Raw genomic sequence first — 15035 nt, 5'->3', positions numbered from 1 at the left:
TTACAAGTGATCATGTCTACCTTTGCCATCCCTTGGCAACATTTCCCCCCTAGCCCTTTTCAACCTATTTATTTATTTGGAATACTTGTTTTCCATTTTACAGACCCAAGAAGCTCCGAGAAAGGGCATACAAAAGATGTTTGCAATAAAAATCACATTCAAGTCTGGCATAAGGAACAGAACCAAAGTCCACGAAGGAAGCCTATGCCACAATACCTTTGTTAGTCCACAGTGGGAGGCAGTAATGCTTCTGAATGCCAGTTGCTGAAGTCCAGCGCCGAGGGCCTTCTGCCAGTTCCCTGACTGCATGAAGTGAGGTTACAGGGAACCAGGCAGAGGGCCTTCTCGGTAGTGGCACCCTCCTTGTGGAACGCCCTCCCATCAGATATCAAAGAAATAAACAACTATTGGACTTTTAGAAGACATCTGAAGGCAGCCCTGTTTAGGGAAGCTTTTAATACTGGATGAATCATTGTATTTTAATATTCTGTTGGAAGCTACCCAGAAAACCCAGCCTGATGGGCGGGGTATAAATAATAATACTAATTGCTACCAACCCCAGGAAGGGAGAGCATGCTGGTTTCCCACATGCATCTGGCTGGCCACTGTGAGGCCAGGATGCTGGGACTAGATCAGGGCCGGATTTAGGTTTGATGAGGCCCTAAGCTACTGAAGGTAATGGGGCTCTTTATATGTCCAGCTGTCCTTTGTCAACAACAAATTGTCACTGTTTTTTGTGTTGAATATATGCTATATGGTAATTTATGGATCTAATAGGTATCTCAAGCCATTTGCACATAACAAATAGGAGCCTACACAACACAAAACACTGTTGCTGTATGTAAGTTTTATTTTATTTGTTTTTAATCTTATATTTTGGGAATGTTCACCCAGGTTATTTTTTCCTTTAAATTTTTTGGGGGCCCCCAAGAGAGTGGGGCCCTAAGCTATAGCTTGTTTAGCTTACACGTAAATCCGGCACTGGCAGCAGCCCTATCTTATGTTCTCATGTAGTCTTTAAGGTGCTAGTAGACTCTCCCCCCAAACCGCTCTTCTTCCCTCCTCTGCTCTCCACGCCTTATTCTCCCTTCCACTCCACCTAAGCATCTTTACACCTCCGAGTACCAACGTCACTCGCAACCCGACGCAAGATCTACCTCCCGCCCCTGCCTGCGCGTTGCCATTGGCTCTTTCCTCCTGCCCGTCAAAGTGCCGACTAGCGGCTTTCTCCGGGGAGGAGGCGGGGCTGCTGCTGCTTGGCGTAGAGCTGTCACAGGAGGGAGAGAGGGAAGGAAGAGTCTACCGTGTCGCCACTGCAGGAGGGGGGGGACTCCTGCTTGCGCCGCCCGGTTTGCACGCACAGCGTCTCTCTCTGCCGGGTTCAATCGTTTCTCTTTCTCTTCCCCCCTCCCTCCGATTTAGGAAGCAGCCAGGTCTATTATTCGTTCAAAATCCAAACTTTGCGCGTGGAGTCCGTGCACAGCCCTCCTCCGGCCGAGGGTGCCGTCCAGCAGCAGCGCTCCGAGGCGCCGCGCTCCGCCTCGCCGAGGGAAGCAGCCGTCGCTTCGCCCAAGGAAGGAGCGAGACCCAAGGAAGGGGCGCCAGGCAAGGAAGCTCCTTCACCCACCGAAGGAGCCAGACCCAAGGAAGCTGCTTCGCCCAAGGAGGCTCGTTCACCCAACGAAGGAGCCAGACCCAAGGAAGGCGCGCCAGGCAAGCAGAGCTCAGCGCCTGAGCTGAAACAACTCCTTTCCCCCGGCGACAGGGACAAAGCCGTCCGGGATCCCGCCCCGAAAGTCTTCATCCCTTCCTCCGACAGCATGCCAGACAAGAAGTTCTTCGAGAATCTCTCGGGAGACGGGAAAGCCATCGGGGTGTTGACCAGCGGAGGCGATGCGCAAGGTAAGGCGCACGATTTATTATTATTATTATTATTATTATTATTATTATTATTATTATTATTTGTTGGGGGGGTAGATGGTAATGCTATGCGCACTCCCCAAACCCACCGAAGGGGGGAGCTTATTGCCAGATGCCTCTAGGGGGTGGTTTGAGGAGCAGGGACCCACCTGAAAGGGGACTAGACGTGGTTTCCGTGTGGGGAGGGTTCCGCTGCGCACGCATAGCTCCGGGAAATAACCTAGAAGCGTTACAGGTGGAAAAGGAGGGGTCCCTAAGAAGGCATAGGGTAGTGGACGTGAGACGGCTGGGCCAGAAAGCAGTGGGGAATCTGGGATTCATATATGCAGGAGCAGGAAAAAAGGGTTGGTGGAGGTGTTGACAGGTGAAGATTGCAGGAATAAGCTTCGGTAGTGGAGGGATAAAGTAAAATGAAAGAGGGTACGCGCTGCGTAGCTATTATTTTTTTATATATTTCTGCTGGTGGTAAAGTAGCTAAGAACTGAGCTGCAGTTTAACAGGAGAAAAACCCAAACCTTTTGCAAAGGTTGAGCTAAAAATGTGCTTGGAGTGAGAGTGAAACAGACTCGAGAGGGAAATTGCTTCTGCCATTCCTCCTCCCTCTCCCATCACATTCCAAATGTGTGACCTTCCTCTTAAAGGACCAAGCACCGCTAGGCTCTCTGGGAACTCGGTTATCATTCAGATGAGGATGCCTTTCCCCTCTCTGGGAGGAGAGGGAAGACCAGAGGAGGGGGAAATGCCGAAGGAGGCATTTGTTGTATGGGCTGGTTTTAGAAGTGATGGGGCTGCCTGCTACAAGAGTGAAGAGGAAACCCACTGGGTGGTATTCAACTAACTTATTCATTTCAGAGCTGTTGAAACTAAGGGACCTCACTTAGTCATGTTCATTGATTTCACTGGGTCTGCATAGTACCGCTATGGTACTGCCAGACCTAATATCCTCAGGCTTTCCCTACACCTCACCTTATGTAACACACAACTGATCCGGAATAGACAAAGGGCTCCCCAAGACAGCCTTATATGGCTAAAAACAAGCCACTTAGTGGAAATAGTAGTATGAGTCGTGTGTTTGGCCGAAGAGGAAATTGGCTTTTAATTCTTAAGAATTTAAGAGGCTGCTGGATAAGGCCCATCTAGTCCAGCATCCTGTTCTCAAGGCTGCCTGTGGGATGATACCAGCAAGCAGGACCTGAGCAGGACCTTCCTGCAGTATCCAGCAACTAACACGTTAATTCTGGACAGTTATTTATGGATTCACTTCCTTCTGCATTCATAAAATTCAAATCATGCACTCTGCCTTCAGAGGGTGAAGACAGTGGCTTTAGGGATGACAAATCCGCGGTTAAGTGAACCTGACCATGTGCCCTAAGAGGAAGAAATGGCGGCGGTGCGGGGTGGTAAACGTGCATGGGAATCACGCACGTGTCTAACGATGGCCAGGATGGCACCCTGCGTCTCATTCATAACTTCCCCCTTACAGTTGCAACTGGTGACTAATAGGCTGCATGGGATTTCCAGGGGGTGGTAGAATCGCGTTGCCAGACGCCTGGCTCCTCCTTGGGCAGCAGCCAACTGGGGTTTGTTCTTCGCCTGCTCCTGTTGGCATCCGTCTGTCTCGGGAGGCAGTGGAGGATTAACACCTCTGGAATTTACAACTCGATCAAGAGCCACAATTTCCGTTAAGGGCTGAACCGGCTCAAGATCACTCCCCTGCGACGACTGAGTCGGTTGTTTCCGTTGAGATTGTAGGGGGCTGGACTAAATGAGACTGTCCTGTGCAGCCGGTCAGTACTCAGAAGTAAAGCCCACCGAATTCATTGGAGGTTTATAACCGGATCTGTCAGGCATGCTTTAGCTGAGCTGTAATTCGTGCCTTGCAACGGGGTTGGACTAGATGACCCTTTGGGATCCCTTCCAAGTCCACGATTCTGTGATGCGATTATTCTATGACTCCGCTTGCAACTCGCGGCCCCCGCGTGCCCTTCTTCCCGGTATCCTCGGAGGCAGGGCTCTTCTGGCCGGCGCAGGCTCCGCCTCCAGTGTGTACGTGATCCTTTGCGAGTCGCTGCGGATTGTGCCTCGGTACGTCACGCTCCCTTGTTGGACGCATCGGCGGCACATCTTCTCCCCGTCTGCCTTGCTCCACCGGGAGCGTTGCCCATCCATCAGCTAGTGGCTGCACCCGGGCTTGCTTTGAGACCGGGAGTTAAAGCCTGCGGGTACTCCTTGAGTACACGTGAAGGAAAACCGTTTTCCTGAGAGTGTGCAGAGGGCAGTCACCTCGCCAGTGCTGTGGAGCAAGCTTTCCAAACGGAAGGTTCTTAAATTGCATTATTAAGTTGCACAGAAGCAATTTCACTGAACTACTTGGGGTCAAATAATTTTATTACCCGCCCCCTCCTCCACGCGTTCTCTCTCTCTCTCTCTCTCTCTCTCTCTCTCTCTCTCTCTCTCTCTCTCTCTCTCTCTCTCTCTCTCTCTCTCTCTCTCTCTCTCTCTCTGCTTTCTTAAGCTTTCATGCTGCCTCTTTGAAGTGGGAGGAGGGCAAATCCTAGTTTTTCCAAGGAAATAAGCTGCATCATTCTGAGGGCGAGCCCTGGCACTCATTCCAGCGTGACTGGGGCTTACATAATAAAGGCAACAGCGGCGGGGCGGGGGTGAGAGAGACGGAGAGGAAATTTTTTTTGCCACAAGGCAGTCCATTGCTGCATTTAAACCTCCTCCCGAAATTGTCCCTCGATCTGGTTGCCTAAATGGCCCATTGACAACTGTAGCACGTGAACAGCCAAGAGGGAAGAAGAAAGGTTTGCATTGCAAACGCGGTGGACATCAGCCAAACCCTTTTGTTTTCTTCCTGGAGGGGAAGAGCAGGGCTGAATCCAGCCTAAAGACTTTGGAGGATTATTTTTTCTGGAGGGAGATTAAAGGGACCCCTCCGGGAAAAGTAGGTGTGTGTGTGCGCTTCTGTTTTCTTAACCTGCCAGGGAAACAGAAACATAGGCAGGGTTCTGTATCCACATCCCGGCCGGAAGGAGAGAGTAAGCATGCACTGGTTGCCTTTGAGTCATAATCTTTCAAGGTCATTGAGACAAGGTGGAACAAGTGCAACTTCTGACTAAAAGTTGCAACGTTGGAGGTTACAGAGGAAAGCTTATGCCAAAGCAGCTCTTTAGATCCACTAGTTTTTCCTTGTTTGCTGGTCCTTCAGTGCCCAAACTTTTCCTTTCAACAGGCTCTATAGTCGGAGACATGTCATTTGTACACATCATTAATCGGAGCTGGAAATTTGAAACTGAATGCACATTCTTGCTCTGAAAGTCAGTCACTGATTTAAGTGTCACATGTGCACATTTACATTATATCAAGTTTCTCCTTATTTGCTCCTATACATTCGTACAATCCTAGAATTTTAGTTTTGTATGGTCAAACTCGACTGGAGAATACATACAGATATTAATACTTCATATTTTAAAGGAAGGATTAAGAATGTTGTCATGAACACAATTACTTAGGAGTAAGTCTCGCTGACTTTGGCAGGACTCTCAATTACTGATTTGGGTTGCATATTTTCTAAGCTGCACACTGTAGCTCCTTTTCAGTAAAATACTTGCCAATGTCCTGTCTGAAAGCGACATTCCAAGGCTGTCTTTTCAGGCACTGCAAAAAAAGTATCTCAGGGCAGATTCCGGAATTGTACCAGCTCCTTATGGTATGTGCTGGGATATATTCACAGCTGATAGAAATCAGCAGCATCATTATGATGGCAGGCGACAAATGGAAAGGGTCTAGCATAGGCATCCCCAAACTTCGGCCCTCCAGATGTTTTGGACTACAATTCCCATCTTCCCTGACCACTGGTCCTGTTAGCTAGGGATCATGGGAGTTGTAGGCCAAAACATCTGGAGGGCCGCAGTTTGGGGATGCCTGGTCTAGCATTTGAAGTCTATTTGCAGTTTCGGTACAAGCTCTTACACAAACTCCCTTCAAGAGATGTCTCAGTGCCCATCGACCGATCAGAGCTGAGAGAAGTCCATTTGCAAACCGTTTATTATTGATAGGTGACTCATATTGGGGATAGGGCAATATTTATGACAGTTGGCATAAATACTGTGGTTGAGGATGAAATTTCTTTCTTTTTTCTTTTTAAATTTCTTTGTAATTCACCAACCACTAAAACCTACCTATACTAAAATGCCACTATTTCTGTAAAATCCACCGTATTTACTCCTGTATTTGTCCTGCTGAATTAAAGGGGACAGGTTGTTGTAAAAATTGGTAGTACTGAATTGTAAGTTACTTTGAATTGTCATGTCACACGTCTAGTAGTTCCACCCATCAAACAAACAAACTATCCATCTATAAACTCCTTTGCAGCCAAAATAAAAGGCTCAGCATACTCATAATCTGCTGCTAAAATCTGATGTCTGTGGCTGTGCAGCGATGACTGAGCACTGTTAATGCTTGAGGATAGTTTTCTGTATATGAGAAGATAATTACATTACTGTAGATATAATTGAATTTCTATTACGGCAGTGAAGAAACCAAAGTTAATAAAATAAAGCCTTGCTTTTCATGGCCTCTCATTAGGCCTCTAACAGAAATGCCATTCCTCTGTGTCTCTGCATATTCTCGTTGCCTGAATGGAAGTTTCAAGATTAAATTGAAAATGCGAACGGTGACAAAAGTCTTAGGTTCTCTGAGAAGTAACAAGACATTTACAAGTGTTGAGAACTGACATTGGATTGGAGTTAGTTGAATTTGGGTCCCATTGAAACCAGCCTGACGTTAGTCATACCAAACTCTCTTAATTTCAGTGGGAGGAACTAAGACTAGATCCAACCCAATTGGTTTTGAGAATATGTTTGGTAAAAGGAGCCTGAAGAAACAACCATTTAAACGTTATTTTTGCCTAACAATATAATACAAACTGTGTTTCTCGCAGCTAAAGGTCAGAGCAATCTGAAAACAAAGAAACATTTCCATGTGATATATACAGAAATAGAAAGTAAATGTGCAAATAATGAGCCTTTTTAAAATAGGGAAGCACCCAAAGCAGACACCCCCCAACTCGGCCCTCCAGATGTTTTGGGACTACAATTCCCATCATCCCTGACCACTGGTCCTGTTAGCTAGGGATGATGGGAGTTGTAGTCCCAAAACATCTGGAGGACCGAATTGGAGGGTGCCTGACTTAAAGGATACCAGCATCTCTGCATTTCACCTCCCCGCTACGTGAGGTTGAGGTAAGCATACAATTATTTACCCAGTGCCAATGTTATGCCGTATCTCTGAAAATTCATTTACTTACCATCTTGGCCTGAATATAAGCCACACGCGAATATAAGCTGCTGGGTGGATTTGATTTAAATCACGATTTAAATCACTAGTCAGTAAGGCTTGATTTAAATCATACGGTAGTTTTCTACATAAAGACTAATTCTTGCAGGTATAACTTTAATATGCAAGTAGATGAAGATTTTTAGAATAACAACTTTTCATATTAGTTTTTTATCCCCAGTTTAATAGGTTAATCATTCATATTTGGACAACTTTACTGTTGTACTTAGGAAGGAGAAAAATAATCATTACCTTAACAATAACAATTTAAATAGATTTATTCAACTGAAACAATAACATTACAGCATATGTTATTTGCTTAAACAAACATCCATGTTTGTTAACTAATTTGGCTAAACAAAAACAATATATATATATTTTAAGAAACTTAGACTGTCAGCCCAGCCTACACATGAAAAACTTAAATACTGTCTACTCCAAACAATCAGAAAAATATTGTTTCTATTCTGTTCAGTGAACTTCTTGAAACTTAGCACTGAAGTGGTTGTTTCTGTATTCATAGGTTTGTAGAACAATAGGATTAAGGTCTTTTTCTCAACTCTGTTCATGTTATAACATTTTTGCTGTGAAGAAGAGGCATGTGATCTCTGTTGAGTCAAATTCAGTTTTGAGAACTGCAAAAGTAAACCAAGCATCTGTGATAATATCTTGTAGGCAGAGAAACTGCCCAATAATCTTACAAAAACCTCTGGAAGAGCATGATATTGTGAATGGATTAATGACATTTATTTACCCAAAAAATTAAATATACACAACCTTTTTCTACATAATTAAAAAACTAATCTTTATTTCATGATGGAATAACCTTTGGATGGTAATATATTTTCCTCAAAAAGCATTTTATTTTAAAAAAATCAGATTTAAATCAAAAAAATCCGATTTTTTTTTTAAATCATTGATTTTTATCCACCCTGATAAGCTGCACCCGAGGAGGAGCGGGGGCCAAGGAGGCAGCATCTTCACTCCGACGGCGGCAGGCAGCAGCGCTTCCAGAGGGTCAGTGCCACCATGGTCCACCAATGAGATGGGCGGAAAGAGGAGGTAGCTGATGGGACTCACATGCCCCTCGGCAGGCTAAAACCAAGGCAGCACTTTGGTCTAGCGCCAGTCCCAGCATCTCCTGTTCCTCCTCCTAGCAAACCTTCTCACCTGCTCTCTCATCCGCACTCCTCCCTCCCTTCCTCCTCCTTGCCACCTTCTGGCTCCCTCTCAGGGACCCGCTTGCTGTGCCGCCATCTTGGGAACCAGCCCAGCCAAAACCAGGCAACATCCGGGGATAAGCCCTCTCCAAGTCAATTTTTTGTAAGGTCGGAATATAAGCCGTACTTAAACTTTTCACAGTCAGAATTTGGGGAATAGTAGTAGTAGTAATTTATTACTTAAATTCCACCCATCTGGCTGGGTTTCCCCAGCCACTCTGGGTGGCTTTCAACAGGAGATTAAAAATACATTACAACATCAGTCATTAAAAAAACTTCCCTAAACAGGGCTGCCTTCAGATGTCTTCTAAACATCATAGTTGTTTATTCCATCTGATGGGAGGAAAAAAAGTGTGGCTAATATTCAGTCCAATATGCTATTTTGTCAATTTATAGACTACTTACAATATATAAATAACAACATGAAGTAGTTTGCAGTAAGGAGTCATTGACTCTAGAATAATGGTAGTACTACTAATAATGATGTATGCACATGGACCTATGTTTTTGAGTGTCTGCTAGCCACGATGGCGAGTGCCAACAGGACTGGAGTCAAAAACAGCCACCCTGAGAAACAAGAGGAAAGCACCAGCATTCTCCGGGAAACACCAAAGTTTTCAGAAGTACAAAATATATTTTTCAGGAACTCAAACCCCGTCCTCCAAAGCGGCCACTGACAACAGAGCATGTGTAGTGGGCATGGAATTTTGAAAGAAGAAAATTAGAAAGGGGAGATGTAGTTAACTTTGAATAGGGACCCTGAGGATCATTTAGCAATGCACCTTGGCATTATCAGCATCACACTCTAACCAGCTGAGCTATGCTGATGACAGACTATAGGACAGGCACCCCCAAACTGCGGCCCTCCAGATGTTTTGGCCTACAACTCCCATGATCCCTAGCTAACAGGACCAGTGGTCAGGGAAGATGGGAATTGTAGTCCAAAACACCTGGAAGGCTGAGCCCGCCTGCCCACCACGTAGGGAAACGGGGGGGGGGTGCCGGAGGGGTCCGTCACACCAGGGCGCCAGATATGCTTAAGACGGCCCTGGGGCTGAAGTTTGGGGGTGCCTGCTATAGGACCATTACCTTTGTTTCCTGATTGTGAACTTCCGGAGGCCTGTGGTTAGCTCCTGATGGACCTTTGGCCTGACCCATCACAAAGCACATTTAAATGATCCTACATCTAGTATTTCTTCAGTTCCAGCCGGGTGATCCAACACAGCGGTGCTTTATTTCTAAGCAGGAAGGTGTTAGGGCTTAAGACTACCGGATGGCATATCCCATGGCCTAGAAATCTTGTCCCTAGAAGTCAGCTACATAGAAGTCAGCTGCAGTCACTTGGAAATGACACCCTGGTTTTCTGCTGCAGGTCCTCCATGGCTGAGCAGTGGAATAGAGAATAGGGCCTGGTAACTAAACTATAGCAAAATTGCTCAGAAATAATAGGGGAGGGAAAAAGTTGCAAGGAAACAACTTGAAGAACTGACCAGACACCTTCATTTTAGTTGAAAATGACATGTTACCTAACAAGAGCAATCAGCAGATGAACTTCTTTAATATAGAAGGCATGCAAGGGGGAAAAAACCCATTAACCTACTTATTCCATTCAGGGTTGGCTCTAGGTAGACCCCCGGTGGTGCTGTGCACCAGGGCGCCGCACGGAAACCATGGTGCGCCCTGCGAAGGCGGGGGCGCCGGAGCGATCTCCGCCCCTCAGCGCCAGGGCGCGCGACCTGCTCGAGACTGCCCTGATTCCATTTTACTTTTCTAATTTGGGAGAAAACTTATTATAGAAAAGGATTACCAGACAAATTCATTAAAGTGAGGACACTACTTACTAAGAAAGGCAGATTTTGGGTTCCCTTTGGGAAATATAAATTATGCAGCTTTAATCATGGTTTATGAGATTCTCATGGCTGTAGGATATCTGATATTTTTTATTGAAATGCAGCATGGCTTTGATTAAAGCACCTTATTAGTTCTGTTCAAAATGAAACAATAAGTATTGTGTCATTTTATTGGAGACCTACAGGTAGGGTTGCCAGACTCAATAGAGGACAGGACTTCTGTGCCTTTAATTGCCCTGCTCTCTTTTGAGTCTTGAAACCTTAAAGAGAAACCAGCAGACCCTTTGCTTGGAAATGAAACAAAGGGTATGCTGGTTTCTCTTTACGGTTTCCAGACTCAAAAGAGAGCAGGGCAATTAAAGGCACAGAAGTCCTGTTCTCTATTAAGTCTGGCAACCCTACCTACAGGTACCGTCGGAGAGATCCAGCATCACACCAGCAGGCATGGCCGGGCTTTTCCTTCTCTCCTCCTTTTGCAGCCTCCACGTTCTCAGTCTTCTCTGGAGAATTCCTTGACCTGCTGGAGCAGATTTTGGGGGTGGGGTAGGAACTGTGTCATTGGGGCAGAGGAGAGGAAGGAAAAGCCCCATACTTGCTAGTGGAAGTCTGTTGTACAAGTGGGATCCTACAAGAGGAATTAATTCAGTGCTATGGTGTGTCATGCTTTTGTGTTTTGCAATATGGGTGATCCTTTCTTTTGACTTTGATGTGGGCTGATTATTGATAGATAATGAGCATCAATGAGCAATTGATTATTTTGAGCAGCTGAAATTTGAGTCGTCACTATTGCTCAGGAAAACCATTTTGTCTGACATGGTTTGCACCAGAAGGGCTAGACATCAGCTGGTTTTTAATTTGGTTTGGAGAGAATTGATCTGGATTCTTCCAAATAGGGTGATACCGCTGAATTCAGTGCAGTATTTTCTTCTACACCCACACAATGAGCACTCAGAATAAAGGCTGCATTGACTTCCCTTGGGCTGGAGGCAACATGAAACTTCATGGATAACAATCAGATCAGAGTCAAATTACTGTAAGTGAGGGTTCAGGAAGGGGACTAGGGAAGAATACATTCACACTAGGCCAAAGACAACAAAGAACCCTGTTGTTATTGCATGAGCTTTCATGGACTGAGGCCCAATTAGCTACTGTGGCAAAATTATCCTAAAACTTAATAATGTAAGCTACAACATCAGGGATTCTTTCATTTGTTCATTTTCCAGGGTGATTTGTGCTATGCTATTTATCTGCCCGCACTGCCCTGCTTCATTCTGCATAGGCCAGACCAGTGTTTGAAACTCCCATTGTTCTAGGCGCATTTTGTGACAGGGAATTTCATTAGCGTGAGCAGTTTCTGAGCTCTGGGCGCAGTACAGCACCTAAGATTTCAGATGAAAACTGTAACATCCCCCATTCCAGCTACTCTCTGAAACCCTCTTAAGAATATTAGGGAGGTGGGCAGGGGAAGGACTAGACCAGGCATCCCCAAACTGCAGCCCTCCAGATGTTTTGGCCTACAACTCCCATGATCCCTAGCTAACAGGACCAGCGGTCGGGGAAGATGGGAATTATAGTCCAAAACATCTGGAGGGCTGAAGTTTGGGGATGCCTGGACTAGACTATGTGAAAAATCAACATAATATGTTAGCTGTAGTTCATTCATTTTCAGCTTTTCATTCTTGTTATAAAAAAGCCTGCCTAGACATTTTGTTGTGTCGCCTATAACCTAGGATTCAGATGCCATTTAGCTCCTGGCTTTCACATCTCAGTTTCTAACACTGGGCCTGATAGGCCAGTCTCTTTGCAAAACAATGAATGGACATCGATTTCAGAAATGACAGTATCTATAACCCAGTGGCAGAATGTTTTGGTGTCCCAAGACACTTTCTAACTGATCTTAATTCAGGCGGCTATTCTGCAATGAAGGAATTCACATGGAAGAATACAGCATGAAACAGCTGAAACACAATTTATCAAGAAGTTTAGTGCTATCACTTGTGGGTTAAATACAGACAAAGGATTTTTAACACACTACATGTGTTAATTATCTTACCAATGCTATCTGTGCTATCTATAACTGTAGCTTGTGGTTAGCTCCTTGCCCAACTGCAGGTGATAATTCACTCAGCAATGCTGAGGTTGATTGCACGATCACCAATCTGCTTCTGTAAAAGATAAAGGTGTGTTTATTTAACATACACTTAAATTCTAATTAAGACTGACTTCAATCTATCTCATTGCAAGGTGAAAGCTAAAGGTGAAATGCATGAAGCGAAATCTCAGGAATACAAAGTAGAACATTGACAAAGTGGACTTAAGTTCATGAAAGCTCATGCCAGAGGTAGTCAGGATTTTGCCATTCAGGTGTTGTTGGTACACCTGTTGGCTAGGACTGATTGGAGCTGGAGTGCAGCAGTGCCTTGTGGGTACCACATTGGCTAACCCTGACATATGCTATAAAATTTAGCTAGTTCTTAAGGTACCCCAATATTATTTTGTGGGTTTCTTGAGGGGGGTGACTGCAAGGGTTCCCCTCTGGAAATTTTTACAAGGCCGTGACTTTCCAATCCAGATGTCAATAGTGATTTGGCAGGTGAGCCTCCTAAGCGCCGATGGGAGGTGTACTTCAAGACCCTAGTTCAATGACTATCAAGATCCAGAAACTCCTGAGGTGTATGCAACTCACAAATAAGTAACCTAGGTTCTGACTGTAGTCTTTGGCAGAGTGAGTATTTTCTGGCAAATTTCTCTGGAATCTTGATGAGGCTGCTGAAGCAGAACAATAGTCAGACAATTACCCCTCTCTTCATTTAGCACAGAGAGTGCAAGGGGGACGTTAACAAATAGAAACACAAAGCTACCTTGGAACGAGTCAGGTATTTCCAAATCTTGAAACTGGGGCTTCCTTCATGTGAGACTGAACTGTAATCCCACCAAAGGTGCTATATGCCAGCTGCTCACCGATACCTCTGTTTCAGGCCACATGTGGTTACTCCTCTCTGGTCAACTCACTGATTCTCAGTGGCTTTTAAAATAATGGAATGTGTACTAGCTGTGCACATGTGCTGAAGGCACAGAACTGTTTGCTCCCCGGATTATGTGGCAGAATTGTTGCAAGAATAGTTTTGCCATGGCATGCTGAAGTTTAAATCCGCTCACACATGTCCAGTAGATAGTGGCAATTAAGTAGTCATAATTTTAGGGTTCTCTACATGTACCAAATGACTCCAGGAAGGGGGGCAACTGTCTCATATCATACTTCTGTCTGCATCAGTTTTTAGTGTGACTCCACCCCACATTCTTTGTGAACTTATGTGATGGGCACTGTGTGCTGCTGGACATGCTGCCTTGCCAGGGCACAAGGGGCATTTGTCCTTGGATTCTTGAAGATCTATTTTCTGCTGTTGTGGACCTGTACTCCCAAGCCATAAATGATCTTCAGTGCATAAGATACCTTCAGGCAATTAAAACCACAGTTGAATGTTCAGGAAGTTGAATGGATCCAGCTACCTGTTTGGCAATAGCATGTTGCTGTCGTATAGGCAGTCAGGCCATATTAATGTTCATCATCAGTGATGGGATTAGGAATTTGGGTCATCTTGTACACTGGTTTGCGCAACTGGTTGCAATGATGCCATTGGTGCATCTTTGGAGCCTTGTGAGTGGGTCATCAAGTTGTTGGAAAAGGATGTTGACCCAGTGAAGAGGACAGGAGGGTTACAATTCTCTTTACAGACCTATTTGTAAAAAAGCTTGGGAGCAACTAGCCTATGTTTGTCTTATGCTTTGTAAAACAAGAAGCTTTTAAAGTATTGAACCCTAGTTTGTGGAACAAGGATATTAGCAACTACTTTCTGGAAGCTTGCACAGACTTTTGTCATGAATCAGTGAAACTTGCAAACAAAGAAAGCTCTTTTGAACCTAACTGGGTCTGTAACATCCACACAGTAAGGCTGGAGTTTGGAGTGGTGTTCTGGAATACTGCCAGACAGGAATACTTTTTCTTAAGATAACTAGGGAGGGGGGAGATTTTGGTGTAGATTTTACAGTTTGACCATTGCCGCTAGCTCTGTCATCTACATTGTTCCACTTCCTGATTTAGTTCCCTTTGTGTTTCATTTACAAATACCTTGATATGTAACCCTCATACGCAGTAGGATAATCCTGCACTCCACCACTTAGAGATTACTGTGTTCTATACAGGGCAAATTAAAGCACATCACAGTATTGGAAATTATTTATTGTGACATATTGCAATATCATTAATACTGCCTTACACTTACCCTTCAAGTTACCCTCAAAGGAAATTGCCGTTCTTGGAAATTTGCTGTCAGGACTGCTCAAACCCAAATTCTGCAGGGCTCTGTGGTTCACAGTGGTGCCCTGAGGTTATTCAGCAAACACATGCTGGCATGTCACGCCACACGCAGAACATTTTGCAATTTACTGAAGAAAATGGGACAATGTTGGAGGAGATCTTGATATTTTGTTCATATCTTGCCTTCCCCCATGGAGCTCAGGGTGACTGATGTACATGAAGATTTCAACTATTGGTTGAAGTAGTTCAGGTGAGAGGTAGTAATTGGCTTAGGGTCACCCAATGAGCTTCATGGCCGAGTAGGGAATTGTCTCTCTTGTATCTCTGTCCATGCTGGCATCGTGCAGGCCCGGCGGTGTGATGGTCTCCTGTTGGTTGTGGTGGGTC

At 45.0% G+C, this 15035-nt stretch overlaps 1 protein-coding gene across 5 annotated transcripts in view; it reads left to right on the top strand.

Annotated features, from left to right (window-relative positions):
- The first annotated feature begins 1256 nt into the window (after positions 1-1256).
- Positions 1257-15035, top strand: part of PFKP (phosphofructokinase, platelet) — a 63401-nt gene continuing 49622 nt past the window's right edge. For 3 of the 5 annotated variants that reach the window (XM_060280893.1, XM_060280891.1, XM_060280894.1), the window contains exon 1: positions 1258-1902. In XM_060280893.1, coding sequence (XP_060136876.1) covers positions 1821-1902 — 82 coding nt within the window. In that variant the 5' untranslated portion in view covers positions 1258-1820. Of the gene's footprint in view, positions 1903-15035 lie in introns of all 5 variants that reach the window. The other 2 variants (XM_060280895.1, XM_060280892.1) reach the window with 1 other exon arrangement.

Source organism: Zootoca vivipara, chromosome 12 (genome assembly GCF_963506605.1).
Source record: "Zootoca vivipara chromosome 12, rZooViv1.1, whole genome shotgun sequence".
In the NCBI taxonomy this organism is placed as follows: domain Eukaryota; kingdom Metazoa; phylum Chordata; class Lepidosauria; order Squamata; family Lacertidae; genus Zootoca; species Zootoca vivipara.
The sequence above is the reverse complement of the archived record's forward strand: the minus strand, read 5'-3'. Positions and strand labels throughout refer to the sequence as shown.